Source organism: Meleagris gallopavo, chromosome 1, assembly GCF_905368555.1.
Source record: "Meleagris gallopavo chromosome 1, MGAL_WU_HG_1.1, whole genome shotgun sequence".
Classification (NCBI taxonomy): Eukaryota; Metazoa; Chordata; class Aves; order Galliformes; family Phasianidae; genus Meleagris; species Meleagris gallopavo.
Genome location: NC_139404.1, coordinates 164,542,940 through 164,567,372, shown reverse-complemented (window position 1 = coordinate 164,567,372; position 24,433 = coordinate 164,542,940). Strand labels below are relative to the sequence as shown.

At 38.2% G+C, this 24,433-nt stretch overlaps 1 protein-coding gene across 3 annotated transcripts; it reads right to left on the bottom strand.

The window, feature by feature from the left end:
* Nucleotides 1-876: 876 nt before the first annotated feature.
* Nucleotides 877-24,224, bottom strand: DNAJC15 (DnaJ heat shock protein family (Hsp40) member C15). Of its 3 annotated transcripts, none has more exons than XM_085215812.1 (6): nt 23,988-24,224; nt 17,187-17,238; nt 13,819-13,892; nt 8,220-8,296; nt 4,202-4,272; nt 877-1,162 (listed from the first exon to the last, which is right to left on the bottom strand). In XM_085215812.1, the coding sequence occupies exons 2-6, from the start codon at nt 17,227-17,229 to the stop codon at nt 1,092-1,094; spliced, it is 336 nt and encodes a 111-aa protein (XP_085071938.1). In that variant the 5' UTR covers nt 17,230-17,238; nt 23,988-24,224; the 3' UTR covers nt 877-1,091. The 3 variants fall into 3 exon arrangements, with proteins under 3 accessions (XP_085071938.1, XP_085071940.1, XP_085071939.1); XM_085215814.1 differs by lacking the exon at nt 23,988-24,224 and adding an exon at nt 23,386-23,599; XM_085215813.1 differs by lacking the exon at nt 23,988-24,224 and adding an exon at nt 23,136-23,328.
* Nucleotides 24,225-24,433: the final 209 nt, after the last annotated feature.

Here is a 24,433-nt window from a genome sequence, read left to right as displayed (position 1 = left end):
ATTAGGGATAACTCCACCATCCCACTTCTCTCCTTCCACAGTGACAGTCCTCATAGTTTCTTGTGTTTTTTTTTCCTGTTCATACACAAACCTTTTGTATTACAGAATTAGTTAAATGACACAAGTGTGTATGCCCAGTACCAAGCAGAATTCTCCACGCATCCTTTTTTGCTTTATCCTGTCTATTTGTCAGGAAATGACAATATATGTCACAAAGTCTCTAAATCACCCATATTTAGCATTTTCGGTCAGAGTCGAATTAGATTTTGTCATCTCTCCCTAATACAGGGAAATAGTGACAAAATGGGAATTATGTGATACATTAAAACAAAACAACAGAAAACCATCATATTATTCCATCCTTTCAAGGAAATAACCAAGTACAGCCATCTACAACTGGGTGATGTGAGAACTAACTAATGTGGACCTATCTTGGAAAGTCTACACAAAGCAATAAGCAAAGAAACTGCTATTAAGGGATTCAGCCATGTTTGCTCCCCACTGTATCAATCACACACAAGCAGACATGACTAACTTATCTAATAAACAGATTATAAAAACCCATTTGACCCCACACCATGTGGACGTGCTTTCTTCGTTTCCACTGTATGTAAGGTGATGCTGAAAAGTTGCCATATGAGTCTGCCATGACACCATGAACTGACTGAATACATTATTACACATTTTCTGACAATTACCATCTTCATCAATGAAGGTAAAATCTATATTCAAGACACATTCAATTTTTAGAAGTTCCAAGTTTCACAGAAGTACTAGTTGTGAAGAAAAACATTTTAAGAGAATCTCTAAGCTTGTAATGTGTCAGAATTCAGTAAGAATACACTAAAATTGAAACACAGCTGTAAAAGAATTCAGTTTGTTTTTAAATAGTCTTAAATCTTTAATTTCAACAATAAATATAAACATCCAGTGCACTGTTAACCAACTGTGCAGAAGAAGTACATATGAAAGCTGTTGCACACTGTATCTGTTGAATCTTCCAGAGAAAGATACATAAGAAGCAGGTGGTTTTTGTGTTTGTTTTCTGCTGTTTTTTTATTTTGATTTTCTGTGATGCAAGTCTTAGGATTTCAATTTTTGGTACTGGATTCCAGCAAGTCTTTTGCTTCATTTATTTTTGTTGCTAAGTAAGGTGATCCACCTGAGAAGAAAAAAGGCAGAGAAATACCGTTTACGTGTTAGAGAACCAAACAACTTCACTAACAGCATCTCTATCACTCACTTTTATTAGCTTTTCCTTCCTAAACAGATGTTTTTCATACAAAAGATTAAAAAATGGCACTGACATAAAGAAAACTAATTGATAAGGTAACATGAAGAATGTAAACAAAACTGAAGTTGCTTAAGAATAAAGCTAAACAATTTGTCTTGGAAAGAAGTCTGAAATCTAAAAGCATTTCACATTGGTGTGATTTAGATTTGTACTGCAGCATTACTGCAAACGTATGCAAGGTCAGCTGTCTCAAACATTCATCTAAAGCTGATAGCTATTATGTCAACCCACCTTAAAAACTAAGAGGCAACATTTTATAAATAATTTTGACCAAATCATCAAGCATGTGCACGCATACTCCAAGCCTCTCCTACTCTAGACGCTCAGAATTACCAGGCAGAAACTGTCACATTAAAGCTATTTGAACATGGTACGCCTTCTAACTTCTAGTCCTGAACACTGTCATTGCTTTACGCTCCATCTAACAATTTGATTACAGTTCAGTGGTCTTTTTGTGTTTGTTTTTTAACTCTCCCCTTGAGTGCCAACCATCTGCCTGCAGTCACTGAAAACAACATTACGAGGTCTGTATCAGTAGCTTACCACTTACAGGAATGCATCTATATATCTTCATTTCTTTTTTACATAAAAACGTGATTCCAGCAATACTACTCAGCACGCTAACCAGCCTTTTCCAAGGGGGCTGCTCAATCGTAATTCTTCATTCATCAGAGAAGACAGTGATAGAAGACACACAGAAGAACTAGCACTAAACGCTCGTAAACACAAAGACTTCTTTAGGTCACTTTTGCAGGAATCCAAATCATTATAAAGTCAGTTCATAGCCTAATAAAACAGCTGGAAAAAATAATGGAGTTCAGCTGTCTTATTCATGCTTTGTTTTGCTTGAATGCAGTCCTAATAGCAAAGACATTTGAGGAAAGTGAGTCAGGGCAAGGGCAGAAAATTGTCTACTACACTGACTACTGCTTCTTTCAAAAACCTGACAAGAAGATAAAACAGTAAGGACTATAAACTGCAATAAACTATGTATCCCAAGTAATTTTCAACTTTGCCTTTAGTTTCTACATTACTAGAGTGCAGGATCTTAAAGTAAATTCAATTCAGTGAGAAGTGTTTTCACTATGTTCACATCCTGAAACACCCTGAAGTGTCATATTAATTTTGCAGCCCTCCAATGAGAGAAAATTCAATCTCATGATTGCCTAAGTGTTTGTTTATAATTAAAGCAAGTCCAAAAGACTCATCTCTTCCTCTGTTTCTGTTAGCAAGCATTCTTTCATAGAATAAATAATAAATATAAAAAATAACATACAGTATATCAATATAAAAACACTTTTAAACTGAATTGTGCAAAGGTTAATGAGCAACCATTTCAGTACTGCTCACCAAGGATGTTATTATGCAAACTTCTATATATTAGTGATTTATTTCTAATCATGCTGTCTTCAGTATTTTGAATCTCAGGTAATATGAGTAAGTTTTCAAATCTATATTTATTGATCTTTCTCCTACCTACGCCAGCTGGTAGAATTACATTCTAATGTTGGATATTACTTTTAAAAGCACATCTGTGCTACCAGAGCCAGAAGAAATGAAGTTGCAAATATAAGCAAGCAAATCTCCCTGCAACGCCACATGTTCAAGATTATTCTAGGTCTTAGCCCTGAAGCTGAAGACATTAGACAACACTTCTCTCTTTGGTTATGACAGACGAGCTGCAGGGGCAGCATGGAGGCACAAATCCTTTCAACTGGTGCTCCAGAGAAAATGCCCCATCTTAATAGCACACAGGAGGGCTCACTACATCATCAAAAACTGCACTGTGCCTAGCTGCAGGTGCATTATAGCTGTAAGAACTGGCCCCTAAAATGATCTTTGTAAAAGGAACTGCTTTTTTAGGGCAACTCAGCATCCACATGGAAATTCACCACTCTGGCTCAAGTCTCCAATGGCTGCCACAAGAAAACTTTGAAATTCATTACAAAAACTTTTGACCTCTTAGATACTCTAGTGGTTAAGAGGTCTCTGGCCATCATAATAAACCAGAAAAATCTGCATTTTTAATATATGTGTGTGTAACTTCTACGTTACAAAAGTGTAAAAAATGGAAGTGTGACATCAAATAAGCAAGAAAACTTTAGAATTAAATCCAAGTGGTAAAGACAATAAAACAACATTGACTAAACACTTCACACAGCCAGCGGTCAGTTACTTTTTCCATTCTTTTAAGATGGGATAGAAGCAGGGAGCCCTGTAATTCTCCAAAAAAGAATACAAAAACCCTATGATTTCGCCTTTTGACTTCTGAAATACAGCGTAACTCTTCACCATCTGTTATTTTAAAGAAGAAACAGCAATGAACATATGGGCTTTCTTTCTCAAGCAGCTGTAGTGTAGTTAAAGTTATAATAATAGCCTTTCTATAAGATAAATTTACATTAAAAACCTCACTAGTAAAGCAACAGTACCCAGCTTTACTTTTTTTTTTCCAAGTGAATTCAAGGAAGTCTGAAATTATGCAGAACATTTTCCCACAGAACGTTACCTTCCTCCATGTGAGTGGTCCATCTCATTTCAAAACAGGAACAGGAGTTTAAGAAAAATCTTACAGTTCATTTTTTTCATACTTTGGAGGAAGTTGGTTTTTGGGTTTTTGTTTTGGTTTGGTTTGGATTTTTTTTTCTATGTGTGTGGAGCACTGATCCACAAATTCGTAGTCCTACCTGAAGCAGCACCTTAAGAAAACCTTAAAGAAACTGCTTAAAGCTGTGGTTCATAAAGCCTAGAAATCAGTCTACTTTATCTGAGATAAGATGCACAGAAGCTTAAGTCTATAAATAAACTTCATACAGCACGGTTATTTATATAATCAGTAAACTGAAAGGATCTCATTTAGGGCTCTTCCTTTCCAGCTTTGATTAAAATAAATAAATAAACATTTACCTTTATCAGGATGATTCAAGATCATGATTCTTCTATGGGCTGCTCTGATTTTGGCCTTGTCAGCAGATGGACTGCAAAAATAAATTGAAGTGCTTACCATAAATTCCACTGCATTCAGGCTATAAATTAGCAGTTTATACTGCCTTCAAAAATAATTAAAACTTGAGATTTTCCCCATCTTGTGGACAAAACATAAAATTGCATCTTTGAGGAAGCAATATTAACAAAGGGATGTAAGTCACACCGAGGACATTTTTAAAAAGCCTTTGTATTTGACACGTGCAAACATCCTTCCATTCTTGTTGATTTTTTTCTTTTTTCTTCAAACTTTATAAACCCAAAGCCAGTTAAAATACATAATTTGGAAGAAAAAACAGCTCTGGAATATAGATGGTTGGTATTCTTATCATCAAATGCAGAAAATACATCTTTGCTCCTAGAAAACAGGTATTTATACGACCAATGACATAACATCAAATATTTAATATTATCATATTTTGTTCTACTGTAAATATTTTTATAGTTGCTATAAATACTTTCTGTTGGAGCCTAGGAAAAAACAACTCTGTTATTTTTTGCAAAGCTGTTCAACGTGTTGCATTCAGGGACATGTTGATTTACAAGAGCTATATAGTGTTGTTTCCTTCAATGACAGATACATAAAATATGTACTCCAACTAAATTAAATATGTACCTTACCAGACAAATAACCACTTATGGATGCAATATACCGGCACAGTAGGCTCTGGTATGCAAAAGGACAGTTTGAATGGCTTGGTTTCTTGTAATTTGTTAGCATGCAGAAATGAAACAGTGTTTTCCACTTCTTCATCAGAAATTATTCAATTAATTTTTCTGTAGGTAGAGTTTGAATGCAAGATATCAGCCTAACTCCCACAGTAACCTCTAATTATTTTACTATCACAGGGAAATTAGGGTATGTTACAAAAATACTTCATAGAACATTCCAAAAAAATGTAAAAAACTGCAAAAAAGAACATTTCAATTGAACAAAGTAAGAATTAACCAAAAGCCTTGAACTAAAAACTATAAAAATGATTTATTACCAGATAGCTAGAAATAAAATATACCCATATTTTTATTTGTAAATCTGTTGTTTAATAGTATTTTCTCATTGTAACAATAAAACCTGAATATAATAAAGCATTACTTTGAAATTCAGATGGGCAACGTTTACCTGGAAAAGTTGCAGCTGCATATTATGGAAAATCATGCAGTTTTGTCCTAGCAAACAACTGCAAAGATAGTATTTTATATAAATTCGATTAGTTAATGACATACTGCTTATCTGGCTCTAAAGACTGCTCTCTAAAACCTTAAATGGCATCATAAAAAATACTTTCATGTCAAAATCATGCTCTTGTTGAACTCACAACCTGAGCCATCTGTGTCCTTGCTGATGGGCTTCTGTCAGCCTCTTCCTAGAGGCTGCCTAGAGCGCTTCCTGAACATCAGCCCTGCCTTCAGATGTATTGATCATCTGCACAAATGGCAGACCCTTCAGTCAGATGAGAGTTGGTGAGGCTGGAAGGGAACATGGTGGTAGGGAGCAGGCTTATCAAAAGCCACCATAGTGAGGGGCTTGGAACCTGGCTTGTGAGGAGAGTTATCACACACTTCAGAAATTTAGCATTAGCGATTTCATAGTAGTAAACCATTATTCTTAGGACATCTGTATTTTGCTACCGTAAAACAATTTTGCCTTAGGATTAGGAAAAAAACTCCTAATATTTTCACTTCCCATGCCATCTCAGGCACTCCCCCATGTTTCCTACCAACACTTCCTCCTACTGAATGTACAGTTAAAATTGTTGCCAGGTTGTACTGAATTTCAGCAACCTGTTCTTCACAGAATAAAACTTAAGATTTGGAAGAGGGTAGATTTAGACTAGATATTAGGAAGAAATTCTTTACTGTGAGGGTGATGAGACACTGGAACAGGTTGCCCAGTAAAGCTGTGGATGCCCCCTCCCTGGAAGCATTCAAGGCCAAGCTGTATGGGGCTTTGAGCAACCTGGTCTGGAGGGAGGTGTCCCTGCCTGTAGCAGGTGTAGCAGCAGGTGATCTTAAAGGTGCCTTTTAACCCAAACCATTCTTTGATTCTATGATTCTATGATTTGTTAACATTTTTAGTACCGTGCTCTTTAGCTTTGGACACCTTTTCCATAGATAAATGCAAACAATACACATGCATGTTTCTGCCAAAACCCTTGCAATTTTTGAATATGGTTATTACAGAAGAACATCTGGAATGTGTAAAAAGTCAATGTACTTGACATTAAAAAGCCACTATTATATCGTCATAGTATCACAGAATTTGGCTTGGGTTGGAAGGAATCTCAAGGATCATCAAGTTCCAGCACCCCTGTTCCACACAGGGTTGCCACCCACTAGATCAGGTACTAAATCAAGTTGCCCAGGGCCTCATTCAAATGTTCACCTTTATCATGCCTCATGTTTATTACTTACAGAGTGTCCATACATATTCTTGAAATAATGAATAAATCATTTGCTTAAAAATTTAGTATGACTTGGAGGTGATGACATGACAACAAAGGATAGAATAGTAAGATCAGTCTCTAGACAACCTAGTTCTTGCATATCCTGGCAGTTTTCATAACATGTTAAAAGCTTTTTGCTTTTTTTTGGTGGCTCTTCTATACATTCACTATAGTAAACTGAGTTAAAACTGGCCTGTAAGAGTTCTTTTCAAGCAGGGTGAGAACTTCCTATAAAGATATTAGCCACGCAGCTACACAATTAAAGGTTCAATCCTTTAAACATTAAGGACTTTAGTTGTATCTGATTACGAATGCTAATTGAAAGACTGAGCCCAAACACATCAAGCAGTGTCACTGTTCAGACTCAAGCTATTAAGATAAAAAATTAACAGGAGACTGATTACTGATATGAGGAAATTTCAGACATGTACATGAGCAGTGTTCAGAGTAAGCACTGCCACTGTAAACACACTTTAATGCATAGCTGCAGTGTGCTACTCTGGAACAACACTGAATGTGCCCTTCTAAAGTAAGTGAGAATATTAATATCAAACTTACAGGTCCAAGGATATATTTCTGTACAACATTCCTATAAATCTGCTGTTCTGTGTGCAAGCATGACATATTTCAAGAAAATGTAATCATTTATTTTACAAACTTTTAAAAAGAACTGCCACATCTGCATATTTCCATTATGTCAGAAGCAAGCATAGTTTTGTTTGTGTGCCATTTCTTAGCCCCAATTTTCACCACCTAACTTCCGGAGAGAATTCAAACCATTCTCCTTATTTTTTTCTCACCTTAAAATTAAGGACTAATCTAAATCAGAAAATCCACTACCTGAGGTCAGATCTGCTCTGCTCAGCTGGAGAGCCCTCAAACTCACCATTTGTTTTACAGGAAACACTAAGACATGTGCTACTGTTGGCCATCCATGGTTCTGAAAAATTTCTACTCAAAAATCTATTGACTCTGCAGCCTGGAAATAATTTCCTATACCCAAGCTAAATGACAAGTCTCTCAATGTATTTATGCTTGGAGTACGCTGCAACTCTTTTAATCCATACAAATCAAAGGGTATAGAAAGGAAAAAAATCATTGTATGAAAAAAAAAAAAAGCAAAATTGATCTGTTTTCCTTCTTCATCAGTATAATCTACAATATTGCTCATTTCAAGGTTTTTATTGAAAACCAAGCCATGTGATTGCACTAATTAGCACAGTATGTGCTATTCTATTTTAAGAGCACCAATTCTCTCCACTGCAGTATGTTACCAAACCTTCAAGCCAAACACGAGACACATGTTTTATTAGTATTTTATTGTTTGCTTTCTAGCTTAAGCAGAATATTAAAATGGTTTATAAGCCATTACAAGCCTTTGGAAAAAAAAAAGAAAAAAAAAAAAGATTTTGGCTGGAGTACTCTACGTTCTTGCAATATGCATCTTCTTCATTCCATACTTACCAAACAAAACCATATTAATGCAGCACACTTACCTTACACCTAAAATAAGACTTGCTTCTCGCCTACTCATTTTCTGCTCAAATCCTCCTTTATAGTATAACGAAAGACTCTAGAAAAAAAGAAGGCAAAACAAGCAATAATTAGTTTCATGTACGAGGTGCCATGACCTAAATCATATTTATTCCATCCCACTGAGAGCCTAACATTCACCTATAACTTACTTTGAAGACATGGAACGAGTAGAAAACAGATAGTATGAAAGGACTTCTCCTGGGTGTTAACACATACAAAAGCCAACTTAAAAATAGCTATCTGTGTTTTTACAATCTTCTAGTACTAATCGGAGGTATTAATAGCTACAATCATTAAAATCCTGCCTTCAGGCAAAACAGTCCAGAATCAAAGTGCATGCTAGTATAAAGTGATACAGTGTATGTGTTCATGAGGGCAGGAAAGAGAAAGGGAAAAAGTTGTTAAAAATAGCTTTCGTGGCACTGAAATGGAAAATGGCAAGAGTGATTATGTTCTGGTATCCAAGAATTAGCAACTGTGACTTTAGTCACTGTTTTAAGAGGAAATGAAGAATAGACACCAGAGATTAGGCTGAAAGTGTATCTGCCAACTATAAAGACATCTTTAAATTAAAAAAAAAAAAAAAAAAAAAAAATAAGAAAGTTAATGAACAATTATTAATGGTTAGCAACGATCTCCTAAATGCAAATCTTTCTTAGAAAAGAATAAGAGAGTAGTCCATTGCTACACAAATAATAGTCTAAGATGCAGAATTTCCAGTGGCAACAGATGTAGTTTAAAAATGTAGCCTTTGGGAACTGGCACACAGAAATTACCAAACAAAATGGAAGTTTTTTTCTCAATGCAAACATTAATAGGGGAAAAATAAGCCATCATAAGGAAGTCTAGCCTGAGAAGAGTTGAGATTATTTTTAAATGTTCCTTTTACCCCCAAGCAAAAGTGTGCCTGGCCCTTCATAAAACACTTTTCTCACTAGTTTCTAAATATATCCATTCATATCCAGTGAGAATTTTGCATTACATTTATACAAACTCAAATAATATCAAAAGCATTAAAGCATTTACAAGGGTTTCTCTATGATGCCTAAGCAAAGTGCTTAAGATCAGGAACAACATTCACCCAAAAGCGTACTTCAGAAATAATCAGGTATTGCTTCCAATACAGAAAGTCTCTAAAGGCAGCGATTCCCAAGAGATTTGTTGTAGTTTGCTATGGTCTGAAGCAAATCTTACTTTTCTTCTTTTCACCCCACTGCAAATCATACATGAGATAATAATCTCTGTAATAACTCAGTTATCATCAAGACCGATCTGACTGCAAATACATTGCACCTACAACAAAAATCTATTGAGGAACTACTGCTACAGTTGCAGAGTAAAACAAAGCACATCTGTAATAGTACTCAGTAACAGTACAGGCTAGAGTATGGAATACTCAGGGAACACAAATGGTTTCTCCAGTCCTCCAAGAGGAAACAATTTGCTGATTAAATGGCCACCAGGTAATGTCCTTGAAGAGGTAAAACTGCCCAGAAATTTGCAAGGACACTGAACAATTGCTACAACCAGGAGAGAAAAAGACACCTAAATGCCTTGTGAAGTGTTTTCCAGAACTTCTTCCAAAAAACTAAAATACAGATAGATTTCTGAAAAGGTTAATTCCTCTCTGCTCTTCATCCATAGCACACAGCTCTAAAATAAGAGGATGCTCTTCATGTAGAGAAGAACAATATTTGAATTCTCTCTTAGCAAAGTTCCTCTCTGTTCTTGGTCGATATCACTTAAATAGCTCATTTGATATCACGGAATAAGGAGGAATGGCTATAGGCTTAAATTCAGAAATACTTTTTCATGTTTGTAAAGCACTCGTCCTTGAAATTGTTCTAACTTCAAGAAGCTTTCATTCGGTTCGCTTTCAAGAGGAATGAAATAAGAAATTATGTGGGTTTTTTTTTTTATGTCCTTTGGTAAATAAACAAACATGAACTTTCAAAATCAGCCAGGGGAAGTGGTCAACAAAAAACATTTTCTTCTCAGAAGTGAAGCACAGGATAAGGATAATGAATTTCTTAAATTAAGATCTTGATCTTCAACAGAATTTAAAGCAAAAGGAATTTAGATGTAAAGTCACTGTTCCCCTCGGTTAGAATAGGGGGAAGAAACATCAGGTCTTCATTTTAGGAAATATCTCAGCAAATTTCTAGGTCCAAAATAAAGCAACTTTTCCATACTATTCAAATTAAAATTGAGAAAAACATGACTTAATTTCTGGTAATGACTGCAATGAAAAGAAACTACATTCAGATATTTTTCTGCTATGACAACTTCCTGATTTGCACACAGTTCCAGACACTATTATTTAACTCTGGCTATTGCAAAGAATTTTTGTACTGGAAAAATCATTAGAATGAGCTCTGCATTTCTTCTTGCCATTGGAGAGGGGCAGGGGAGCTACCATTTAATTTGCTTCATTTCCGTGTATGCTGTCACTGTTTAGCAACTTATGTAAGCAAATACTGCTATTTAAAGGTTAAGGGGGAAACAGAAAATGTCTGGACTTGCTCAGCAGATGTGTATTCATTCTTGCAAATTTTAGCATTAGGCAGTCAGCTAAGAAAATCCTACTCATTTGGACTCTGACATCTTCACGATACTTTTTATGGCACAATACAGCAGAAGAGTGACTATTTCCATGCAAGATAAGTGATACTCGTAACTGAAACCAGACATCACATCATATTACATGAAGTGGTGTTTTTTTCTGATAACCTGTGTGTTGTTCCACTACTGACATAATCATCGACTGAAAAAAGTAAACAATGCTGGAAGAAAAAAACAAATGCATGTACACACAAAATGAAAGACACAACAAAACACCTTTAGAAGCTGTGTTATAATGTAACGTAAAACTTGCTGATATCAATTTTAACTTCCTTAACTTCACTTGGGGGGAAAAAAAAAAAGTAAGAAGGACTAGATATTATAAGAGATGATTGCTACTCTTAGCTCTTAATTTAGAGATCTGTGCATCTGAGCAGAAACAGATCAAATAATGAAAACTGAGTACAAACATCTCCAGCAAAGCATTAAAGAGATCCTTTCTTCTAGAACTTGGAATTTTCAGGACTATTGAATTTGGAGTTTTTAACAATTTTGCCTAGAACTGTTGTGTCTGTGGCTGAATTATAAATACCATTGATTCAACAAAGAAAGGTATAGCTATTAAAATAAAAGGGGAAATAAAAAGTAGGAAGTAAGAAATTAGTGTTATGATTGACAGCATTAAGGTCTGTCTGAGGAGGAAAAACAAATGACTGCTGTGACTGTGTCACTACCCAGAGAACCAAAACAGTGTCACTGGCATTAGTGATACCAGTAACAAAATCGGGTTCAAGCTAAAACTAATTTAAAAAAAGAAGTATTTCTCCAAAAATCAACAGCACAATGACTAAGTTAACAGGAGCATTTATTCTTCATCATTAAGAAGTCTATAAATTTAACAGGCGTAAGTTAAAACTGAATGAGAGATAGGAATTCAGAATAAAATGTTACTTACTTGCTCTTATTTGCTGTTTTTGGATATAAGATAACTGTTGACTGTACGTGTTAGTTATTTAGCTAAGTAAATAATGTCAGATACTCAAGATCCAAGAAGTAGACATTTTAAATGTTCACTTCATAATTGCTCAACTTGACCTCATGTAAGTAATTTATTAGTGAGCAGGAGGAAAGGATAAACAGCATCACATTGTGAAACTGCAATTAACAAGAGCTGAAAGCAGGGAAGAAAAAAAAGTTACTGCAAACAGGAAGAGAGAGTAGGAGCTTACAGAGAGAACCAGTTAGCTTTTAAACAGGCAGCTTGCTTCACAGTCTTCCTAAAAAGGTTGTGATGAGGGACAGAGTTTGATTCTGGAAAGCTAAGTTAACCACTGAAAAATATAGTGACCAAGTTAGGAACCTTCAAGCACTACAGTGAAGTAGTACTGAGCCTAGACACTGACTGTCACAAATGATTCTTTCTCCAGTAAACATCATTAGAAGTACTGACTGCTTGATTTCCATTGTCAGCACAGTTTAGAGAACACTATATTGTAAAGAGACGTGATGAAACTGCTATCCCACAGTTTATATATAGCAGCTTCAAATTCCCCCAAACAAAATCACACAATGCTGCTAAAAGAAATCTGGAAAATAAGTACTTACCTAGGATCTTTGTATATAGAATTTTCACTTTGTATTGCTTTAATGACAAATGATCAATAGGAAATAACTGATTGTTAAGGATAAAAAGCATATTCCAAGAAGGTTGACCTGTAGAGTTACAGAACAGACAACCTTCGCTGAGAATTGCACAAGAGTCTTAAATGTGGATTTTGATTGTAGAAGAAGTAAAAAATTGTCATTACCCTCATAAATATAAAGTTAACAAATATATATAGGTAGTGGTAGGTAGTGGTAAACCAAAAATAAGTTTTTACTGTATCTAGCAGATCTCATGTCTTCTGCTGTTCACTGTATTTTCAAGGTCAGTAACAGAATATTCTGCTGGAGAAAAACATAGAACTCTGGGCTTTAAGGCAGGATATGAAGGCAGAAATAGATTCAGCTCCAGAGACTAGGAACACTGAGAATTCAGAATCTCCTGTTAGTGAATTCTGCAGTACCCTGAAAGTCATCAAGGAAAACAGACCTGTAGTGAGACTGGCTCAGCCAGCAAAGTCGTTCAGAGGGGTACAGTTTCCTAGAAACAGACACCTTTCTATGCAGTAGTATGTCATATTTCCATATGTTAGAGAGTCAGTGCCTGAATTCTTACATGCAAATGTCTAAATTTAGATTCTTTAGCCTGTATCTAACAAATGGATAGATGTGTTGGAGTAAAACTTCTGGAGAGGGAGGATGAAGATTGAAGCACTCTCTACTCTGATGCTGCATATCCTTATTGCTTGCTACTTCTAGCAAGCCTTTAAGTCAGACTGTATCCACATCACATAAAAGCAATTTAATTCACAGTACCTAGAGTCCCCCCTGTTATTTTGGCAGGCAACATGGGAACCTCTCCAAAACTGATTTTAGAAAGGGAAAAATGAAATTGGTGTTGGTCTCACAATAGCAATGCAGTATAGGGAACAGGGAATGAAAAGTGATCCAGGAACACTCTAGGGAACCTGCTTTAGTAGGGAGGTTGTACTAGATGATCTCCAGACATCCCTTCCAATCCCTATGACTCTGTAACACCGTATCTGGCTCATACACACTGCAACTGAGAAAAAGTTTGGAACTACTCCAACAAAAAGACAACTGATGTGCAAAGAGATGGAAGTGCTTGTTTTCTTGTTCACATGTGAGTTGCAAACAAAGAAAACAAGCTCCTCTATCCTCTGGCAACTCGTCCAGGAAGTTTATTAGATGATCTTAAAAATATATCAAATAAATGACAGAACATACAGAGTAAGGAGTACTCCAATCCAGGGGAAAAAAATAAAAAATAAATCTAGCTGGCATTTGTGATATTCAACATAAAATGACTTACTTCCTTCTAAATATTTGACATATAAGTAGATTTAGCTGGTATCACGTAACCTCCAAACTTACAGAAGTTGAAATCTTTTTTGCTGTCTCTGTAATTGCCTGCCCCAATGGCTTCCAAAGGTGGAATGCATATCGACCTGAAAAAAATGAAGTCAAAGGAAACCGTAAGTGACATTTAAACACACACATACACAAAATGTCTGACATCTGTTCATTAGTTTGAAGCAGAAAGAATTTTGAATTATAAAACAAAATCATTCTTCACTGTTCACCTTCTCATTCCATTTATTTTCTGTATGGTACCTTTGCACTTTACTGCTTTTCAAGATATTCCCTCAGTGGCTGGTTTTGGATCCTGCCCAGCAGAAGTCCTGAGCAGAAGTCCTGTGATAAACTTGCAGAGGTTTACATTTTTCAGTCTTTATACTGAGAGTGTGTGGGGAGGTAATGCACATAATATAAAAACATAGCTATGGTCTGCAAACATCCATTGTGTTTGTGCACAAAATAAATAAGATTTAAATGCATTTCAATATGACAGATGAAGTTATCAGCGTTGTGAACTTTAAGATAAAGTGCAATAAGAACATTAGCTTTGGGTGTGCATTATTTATTAAATAACATTAAAAGGTTATGTCTTCCAAAAAAATATATCTACATACTACATGTTTCTTGGTGTAATGTTGTATGCTTAATCACATATTTTGTACATTCTACATTTTATTTTCTTACAAAGAGAAACCTTCAGGGATTCAGAGACATTCAACTCCCAAATGGCAGTGAACGTCTATAGCTAAGAAAGGGTACATGAATCTATATTAGACTTTGTTCTCTGAAGCACAAAGAAGGTCTACCAACTTAAGAATCAAAATTTGTGCTGTTACTGGTAGCTTTCCCTGTAGGTTCTAACCCCTCAATTTTTGTTTTGATTAATTATTCATTAGGAATGTAATTTGTTATTAAATATAATGGGGAAAACATTTTTATAAGACGTGGCTCTCCCTTACTCACAGAACATCTTGCTTTCAGACTTAAAATATAGGATATCTCTGTAAGTTATTGTAGCCATTTATGTCTGCCTGTGCTAACACAGAAGTCAAAACCCCTGTTAGAGTTCCACTGCTGAAATGCTGTCATGTATTAATAATATATTACGTCACCTTCTTAAAGCTTACAATAACCATTTCTTTGTTAGTGGTCACTACTAATTCAGCTTAACCAGCAGAAGAAATTCCACTTCTAATGTCTTCTGTTTCTATACAAGGATATAGATATTAACTCGCTTCTTAATAGATGCGTATCACCAAGTATCTTGTCTCTACCTCCACTAATTAAAATAAAACAGCTGCACTCACAAAATACCTGCTGAATTTTTTTGTATTAGGATGTATCTATATGCATCTATTCTTGGCACATGCATTTGCACACAGCTGAGCGTGGCTGAGTTTACATCCTGAAAGTAATGGAAATTGATTCGTGTATTTCAAAACTAGAATAGACCACACTTATCCCATCTGAATAAATCAGCATGTAAATCACATTAAGCCCCCGACCTGTGTTCAGAAAAACAAATCCAGATGCAGAGTTCAAGTAACAAACAAGGTACTACAGGAACAGGTTAATATGAGGTATAACTGTAACCACTAAAATCTTTCATTCTTCTCTGTTTGAATTTGTCAAGCACCATCTTCATACCACTAGATTCTCCTGTATTCTCCTGTAATAAAAAGTCTCACCTTGCAACACCCTTATATATGTGTACAATATAGCATAATCCTTTAACGTTCACAGAATCACAGAATTGTAGGGGTTGGAAGGGACCTCTAGAGATCATCGAGACCAACCCCCCTGCCAAAGCAGGTTCCCTACACCAGGTCGCACAGGTAGGCGTCCAGGCGAGACTTGAATATCTCCAGAGAAGGAGACTCCACAACCTCCCTGGGCAGCCTGTTCCAGTGCTCCGTCACCCTCACCGTGAAGAAGTTCTTACGCACATTCGTGCGAAACTTCCTATGCTGCAGCTTATGTCCGTTTCCCCTCGTCCTGTCTCCACGTACCACTGAAAAGAGACTGGCCTCACCGCTATGGCCGCCACACCTCAGATATTTATAAACCTGGATCAGGTCCCCTCTCAGTCGTCTTTTCTCAAGGCTAAACAGACCCAGTTCACTTAGCCTTTCTTCATAGGGGAGATGCTCCAGGCCCTTCACCATCTTTGTGGCCCTCCGCTGGACTCTTTCCAAGAGATCCCTGTCTTTTTTGTACCGGGGAGCCCAGAACTGGACACAGTACTCCAGATGAGGCCTTACCAGGGCAGAGTAGAGGGGGAGGATCACCTCCCTCGACCTGCTGGACACGCTCTTTTTAATGCACCCCAGAATGCCATTGGCCTTTTTGGCCACGAGGGCACACTGCCGGCTCATGGCCAACCTGTCGTCCACCAGGATGCCCAGGTCCCTCTCTGCAGAGCTCCTCTCTAGCAGTTCATCCCCCAGCCTGTATTGGTGCATGCAATTATTCCTCCCTAGGTGTAAGACCCTACACTTGCTTTTGTTGAACCTCATCCGGTTTCTTACTGCCCAGCTCTCCAGCCTGTCCAGGTCTCACTGAATGGCAGCACAGCCTTCAGGCGTGTCAGCCAATCCTCCCAACTTCGTATCATCGGCAAACTTGCTGAGGGTGGCCACTATCCCCTCATCAAGGTCATTGATGAAGATGTTGAACAAGACCGGACCCAGCACAGACCCCTGGGGGACACCACTGGTTACAGGTCTCCAGCCAGACTCTGCACCACCAACGACGACCCTCTGCGCTCTGCCAGTCAGCCAGTTCTCAACCCACCTCACTGTCCACTCATCTATCCCACACTTCCTCAGCTTTGTTATAAGGATGTCGTGGGAGACAGCATCAAATGCCTTTCTAAAATCAAGGTAGACTACATCTACCGCTCTTCCCCCATCCACCCAGCATGTGACAGCATCATAGAAGGCCACCAAGTTGGTCGAGCACGACCTCCCCTTGGTGAACCCATGCTGACTACTCCTGATAACCTCCTTTTCTCCCAGTTGTCTGGAGATGGTATCCAGCACAAGCTGTTCCATCACCTTTCCAGGGACAGAGGTGAGGCTGACAGGTCTATAATTACCCGGATCTTCCTTCTTGCCTGTTACATTTTGCAGACAAAGAGCATGCAGAACTTTTTCATTGCTGCCCACAAAACAAGTTTCTCTAGCAGTGACTTTTTCAAAAAGAATTTTGGTAAATGTATCAAGGATTTTGAAGGGACGGGAACTACAAAAGGACATGATTCTCCACAGCGCTCTTGAGCAACAGCCACTTCCCAAATGGTATTCATAAAGACTTCATTAACCTCAGTGGAAACAGCAGTAGGCAGGTAAGTAGATCCACAGTCAGCTGGTAATTTAGCTTACCTGCAAATGCAACAGTTGCCACACCGAGTCCAACTGCTATCATAGATCTCGCCTAAAGGAAGAAAATAGGAATCAGAATGAATTGCACATTCTCATTTGGAATATATGCATCTTTAACAGTAAGTATTTTTGATGTATGCTGTGGACATTTAATATATAATTTATATGAAATATAAAGTATGTGTCTTTTTTCCAAAGGCTATACCAAATCTCATAGCACTGCCCCATTAACCTATGCCAGTGCTTCAGGTTTAAGTGGGATTAGCAAATCAATGAATAAACACTAACAAAGTAACACACAGTATGAAATAAAAAACACATGGCAGATACTGCTCAGGATTAGTGGAATTTTTATGCAAAGGCTATTTCAACACAATCTGAACCAACGTTCACCATAAAAGAAAGTATTAGTTTATCACAAAACCATGGGGAACAAAACAGTCCCATCCCACATCTGCAGCCACAAACATTAGTGTCTTCCATTGTTCACCCTTTGACTCATGGAAGCCACAGTCAGACACAGAGCCTGGTAATCTCATTATTTACTGTCAACCACTGTCTGAATGCTTAAATTATAGTACAAAAATTTGTATGACAGTTTTCAGACAGTTTTCATTATTGGCTTAAATTTGCTGTAGGTCTAAAAGTCTTAAATTTGTTTTAAGTCTCTTGCAGTCAAACCCACAAAAAGATTTAAACATCTGATTCAGTAGTAACTCCTACCTCCTGCTAACTCAAAAATCCCAAATAGGGTGTGCATATTTTTCTCTGCAACGCATGAAGGTCTCGAAACTTATGAAGGACCATAGGAAATATCTCTATGTTGAACAAGAAGCCTCTAAATGATATGCAGCCGAACTGAGTTCTCAACCATTTCCAGAATTCAAGGATGAAGAACATTGCAAGCCTGAGTTTCTGGTGTATCTAGTATCTATCCATATCTGATAGTTTAATAACGCCTTGAACTTTTCCCCAGGAAGCAAGAGAAATCAGATTAGGCCTGTTTAACTGCATTTCAAAACATACAACAGTGAAAACGTTTTTATCACCAGATTGATTCTCCTCTGGATGGCTTTCTGCTCTGCATTTATTCAATAGCTGATTTATAGATTTTCTATCAACAAATCTGAAAGCGGAACTGCATGCCCAAATTTTGATGTGTAGATTTAGTGTCATGTCGCTACTGTGGCAAAAACTCTCGTACTGAATCTCAGCAGAGTAAGGGAAGAGTTGGGAAATAGGGGTTTTTAAGCTTTCTAGAGCTGCATTAGTAGGGGCTAGAGCACATGTCAACAATCTTCCCTGCAATCAGGTGGTTATGCAAAATGGCGGCACTTCCACCACAGCCAGCAGCTCCTGTCTGGCTGTGAAGGAAGGTGACACTGACTGCTGCCTGTAGCACTGAGCTCAGAACAGAAGAAGCAGCAGCCTTCTCTGAGCCCATCTATAAGAAATAGCTTTCCCCAACATCTAGGTTCTGGATCCCACATATTTCAGCTAATGTACTTCCTATTGGATACCATGCTACTGGGATAGGGCACCTCTCCTATGAGGAAAGGTTGAGGGAACTGGGCTTGTTTAGCCTGGAAAAGAGAAGGCTCCGGGGAGACCTCATTGTGGCCTTCCAGTACTTGAAGGGAGCATATAAACAGGAGGGGGAATGGCTGTTTACAAGGGTGGATAGAGATAGGACCATGAGGAATGGTTTTAAATTGAGACGGGAAGGTTTAGGTTAGACACTAGGAAGACGTTTTTCACTCAGAGTGTGCTGACACACTGGAACAGGTTGCCCAAGGAGGTTGTGGATGCCCCATCCCTGGAGGCATTCAAGGCCAGGCTGGATGTGGCTCTGGGCAGCCTGGTCTGGTGGTTGGCGACCCTGCACATAGCAGGGGGTTGAAACTAGAGGATCACTGTGATCCTTTTCAACCTAGGCCACTCTATGATTCTATGATTGGGTTATCCTGACCATGATCATAACATACTATTGCAGTTGCTGAAAGGCTTCTGGTATGAAAAAAAGAAAACAAAGAAACTCTACACATGCTGGGAGTGGAGCTCCAAAGTTAAAACTGAAGGAGTTTTGCCCAGAACTGCTTTAAAGTCACTTCTCTATTCCATTTTATCGTAGACTGAAGTCCTCATATTAGCATTCATGTCTGGACGTAAGCATGTAAAAATAACGTAGTAGTTTAATATCCGTTGTTCCTTCCAGTTGCACAGTTTCCCTTCATCTTCAGGCCATGAAAAATAAAAGTATGCTACCTCAGATGGTAAAGGAAATAAAACAGTGAAGCACACTGTTCATCTCCTCATTAAAGTTTTCCACTTCTTCACACAGATCAGTTTTCCCAGTCTCTCAGTATCCAAATATGAAAACTCTATGAGATTCTTCTAATCGCTCTGTTTAAAGACTAACCAGCAACAGCCACAATACTTCTGGAAATACCAAAACTCTAAAGAAATGATATATTATTCTGTTCTGTGGCTTGTGATCACAGATTTACATGCAGTAGAGACTTTCCTTGACTCATTCAGACTGACTGTGAGAATCTTTTACTAAGTGGTTACAGTCAATTAAGAGCCCAACAACGTGTGAAATAGATCATATTGAAAAAAAATAATATTTATTAACCTGTGCATGTCAAAATTAATTTATTCTTGTCTTGCCACCAAAAGGCAGTTTATGTCAGCAGTTTACAACAAGGTACACTGCCACTGATAAGAGATACCTCATCACAGGTAAAGGCAGAACATTGACATCAGGCTAATAAATGATACTTGGATTCCATCAGCTCCACACAGAAATTGCTTAAGTGTTTTTGCAGAGTGGTCTGTAAGCAGCGTAGAGTTCCCTGAGCACCGTGTCCACTGGGGTATATTATTTCAGTCTCAGCGGAATGCACAAGCAGTTACAGGGAAGCTAGTGAAAAGCAGCACTTAAAAAAAAATAAGTAAGTCTTATAGTAGTTCTGGAATAGGAGTGGTAAGCAGGATCAGACAGAAAAGTAGCTAAAGTGATGAGGTGATCAAGCCACAGAGCCATGAGAGAATGCCTACATTTACAGATGAGATAAAACCATCCAAAAAGCTGAGAAACATCAAAATAGAGTAACATCTCTTATTTATGTTAGCAGCAGGTTAGAAAAGAGACACTTGCTACGTATTAGCCACAGTGATAACTTGTTGCCTCAAAGCATCCTGAATGTTTGTTCAGACATTTTGTTTGTGAGAGTATATGCCAAATACATATTTCCAAAAAAAACCCCTGAATTTAAATAAATAGAACAAAGATTGCACAGTTCATCTTTTACTACCATGGAGTCTCTTTTTAAGCTAATGGTAGTTTCACTTATGGTGAAGTCCAGTCTGTCCCAGTTTTCTTTTCCACGCTCACTTAACTCAGATGATTATTTAGAAGGAGAAATCAAGGTTAGTTTGGAACTTCAAAATATACAGCAGCAAATTTTATTGTTACAACCATAAAGCTTTAATTACAGGCACTCTTCTCATCAATATGAAAGGAAAGCAACTCGCTCTCACATCTACCACCATGAGCTTTTTTGGCTCACATTGCTTTAAAATGCATGTTATTTCATATTCAAAGGCTCAAAATATTAATAAACACTCACTGACTTCAACTATGGCAGAATTGGTTATTTTGGAGGGAGGGGGGAGGAGGAAGGTGATTTAAATTTTTTTAAATATGTAGGTTATATAAGAAAACATTCCTTAAGATCCAAGAGGGGAAAATAAAGAAATAGAAGATTAAAAAATAACATCTGTCCCTTTCTTTATTCAATGAATCAGCTCCCAAAGGTTAGTCATCAACTCTGTGCTATTGCTGATCTCAGTCTTTTATTATGAAGTTCAGTTTTAGTAACAAACCCTCTAAGATACAGATAACAGTAAAACTAAGTTTTGCTAAATATGCAAAGTTTTGTTTTTTCATCTGTAGAGAAATGTCTGTAAGGAAATACATCTGATCTGGTAAGATCTGACTTACCAGAGTATTTGGTAAACAAAAGAAGATAAAGCTTATTGACAAACAGTATATGTAAAGGTATACACCAAACACCACTTCATAGAGAGGTCCAAGAACTAATCCTTTAAGTTTCCTGTAGCCTTAATCTTTTTAAGCAGAAGAAACTGGGAAGAGTAAGATATTCCTAATCCACAGCACTCTGCTTTACAGCTTTCTTTTCTATAAAGTAGAAAAAAAAAAAAAAAGTTAAAAATATAAAAGGGAACTTCAAATGCTTAATTCTACAATTTCAGCACAACACTGTTACATCTAACAACAAGCTACAAGAACAAACTTTATGAACGTTAAAACATACCTGCCTGCACAAGATTTGGATTTTATACTCTGGTTCTTCTAATGCAATCAGTGAAAACACCCTCCTTGGTAAAACAAAAAGTATTCTGCTTTTCTAACACCTAGCTTTAAGATATACAGCAAGAGCTCTATACTTTTCTGGGGCCACAGAAAGCTATAGTGAAATGGAATAAAAAGCATATAGAAAAACAATTATTTGTTCTGATGGGCTGGACAGCAATTTGTTAGTAGTCCATGGTTAATTGTGAATAGGCAAAATAGGAAGTATGTATTATGTACCTCAATTCAAGAAAATGCACGAATGTAATATGCTTAACTAGAAACTTCGTTTTAAAAAGGTGATTGTTTTTTAAACAGCTGTATGTATGCTGCTAAAAATTAGAATTCACAAGGATATTAACCAAGCATACAGAACTATTTCCAAGGCTTTTTTCTCTTATTTAAAAAATCTAGACCTTAAATAAATGTCTGCATCTGGCATGGAACTTACAAGAAGGTTGCTATTCCCCAGAAGAGTAGCTACAGTATTAGAAGGCTTCAGAGTTTATTAGAAGGTTTCAGAGCAAACCACCTAATTAGCTCTATATGGAGCTGGATACACTGGGATTATATCATAAACTACCTGCAACAGATTTGATTTCATAATTTAATGCTTTCTGTCCATTCTCACCTCCCTATGAAATTTATTTTCCAATAATAAATTAAAACCAGTTTCGGCTAAAAGCTCATCTCTATACACACCCAATTTTCATGTCAATTTACTTCATTTATTTTATAGTAACTTTCTGGTTTTTCATACAAAACTACTAGAAACTTAAAAGTTTCTGACAATTTCACAGGGGACTGTACCAGAGCAGAAGTGTTAATGTCAGGAATTCAACCAGCCTTCCTGGATAGGTATTCATTATTAATGAATTCTTGCAGCAGTCTTCACAGACTTTATGCTTTCACTGTTGTTTTTTTCTGTCACTCCAAACCTATGAATGCTTCAGTAAAACAAGTATAGTGACCTAGAACAAGTGACTTCAGTTATCATCCTGCATAACTTAAAAGCAAAATTGAATTTGGGAACAGAGCTCTTTCAGCCCTGAAGGTGTAGATGTTTGTTATCCCATTTCACCTCTGCAACCATACTCTGCTACTCTATAGCAAGATGAGGTATATTGGGCTTACATAGCAAGGCCGTGGTTAGCTGGGGAGCTGCAGGAATGTTCTCTTGTGAGAAGGGCCCAGCAGCTGCCCCATGTCAGATTACTTAGAAGAGATGAAGTCATTTAAATTAATTTATGTTCCCATCTTTTGACAGTAGTCTCTAACCACCACAGAGATGCTACACCTCTACCCATACTAACCATGGATGAGCAGGTATAGCTGTATGTGAAAGAATGTAGCATCTCAGCATCTGGAGGCTCACGGATGGGCTTTCTTCCCTTTTTGCTACGAGGCTCATAATTACTGCTGCTCATAATCTCTGAACCCCAATGTGTGAACCCCAACGCTGGTCCTCGCTCAGCCTCTCCCAGAGGACGAGCTGCCAGCAGAAAGTGACTTTTTTCGCTGAGACTTCCACAAAACCAGCAGAAATTAGAGCCTGCTCTAGTAGAACTCACGCAGTGTGGAAAGATTTGACGTCCCTCCTCTCCCTACGGCAGGGAGAGCTTTCCCGTGGCTGACAGAATCCCACGTTTAACCCCGCGTTAAACGGGAACAGACTGCGATCGCACCAGGCTTGGCCTTGGGCGAGGGGCCAACACCGCCCTCTCTGCCTGTGGAGGATGCCAGCCCCGAGGGAACAACGCTGTGAGGGCAGAGCTCGCTGCTGTGCCGCCCCGCCGCCTGCCCGGCTCTCAGCGCGCTCACCAGTCTCCGGTCCAGCTCGGTTTGGCCCTTGCCGGCGCCCGTAGGGCCCCTAGCGTACTCGGCGTAGCGCAATGCCTCAGAGGAAGCCCCGGCTCCCTCCATGATGGCGGGTGTGACGGCGACGCTACGGGCCGCACAGAGGGACAAAGCAGCTGAGGAGGCGAAAGACAAAGCGCCGCCCAGCTCTGACCCCGTCTCGCGGAGGCGAAGAGGGAGCGGGCGGTACAACAGCGTTTTGTCGGGGGAGGGGGAAACGGTCCTCGGTGTGGCTCGGTCTTGTCGGCTGTGTTGTCGCCTCCCGGGGTTACCGTGAGGGTTATCCGCCTCCCGCCCCTTCCGAATCTGGTCTTTGCTGTCTCTTTGGGATCAAGGTTCATCTTACTGAAGATTTCCAAGTATTACCTCAAATGCAGTCATTGGCAGTCGCCATTAGTCCTGTATCACTAATTGCAAAATTTGTTTTGAGTTGAATTGTCTGGGGACACTGGGACACAACAAAAAGAATTACTTTTTTTTAATCTCCTGGTTCAGACAGTGCTTTTTTTCTCCCAAGACATAATTCTGACTTGTATCACAGTTCTGTATATACGATTGATACTTACCAATCTTCTATAAGATTGAAAGGCAACTGCTTTAATTCAACTTTAAATATTGTCATGGTTTCATGATTTTTCATTATCGGTATTCCACATCATAACATCATGCAATGTACTGGGGGTTTGACTGCTGATGCTCAAGTTCCGGGTGCCTGTCCAGCGGAGAAGAGCAGCTACGTTTCCCCAGGGGGCTTTGCGGTCAGCGAGGAGATATAACTCCCGGCAAGGTCACCTGATGCTCTCTTCTCTGCCTGCGCTGCTTCGCTTGCGCTTCTCTGCCTGCGCTTCTCGCCTGCGCTTCTCTGCCTGCGCTTCTCATCTCAGCGTTGTGGTAAGGCCGATCCACTATCAATTTCACATTCTCTCTCCTTATAAAATTCTGTTGATACCATATTTAGTAAATTACTTTGTTTTACCTCAGATTGTTGCCACTGTTTTCAATTATTTCGGGG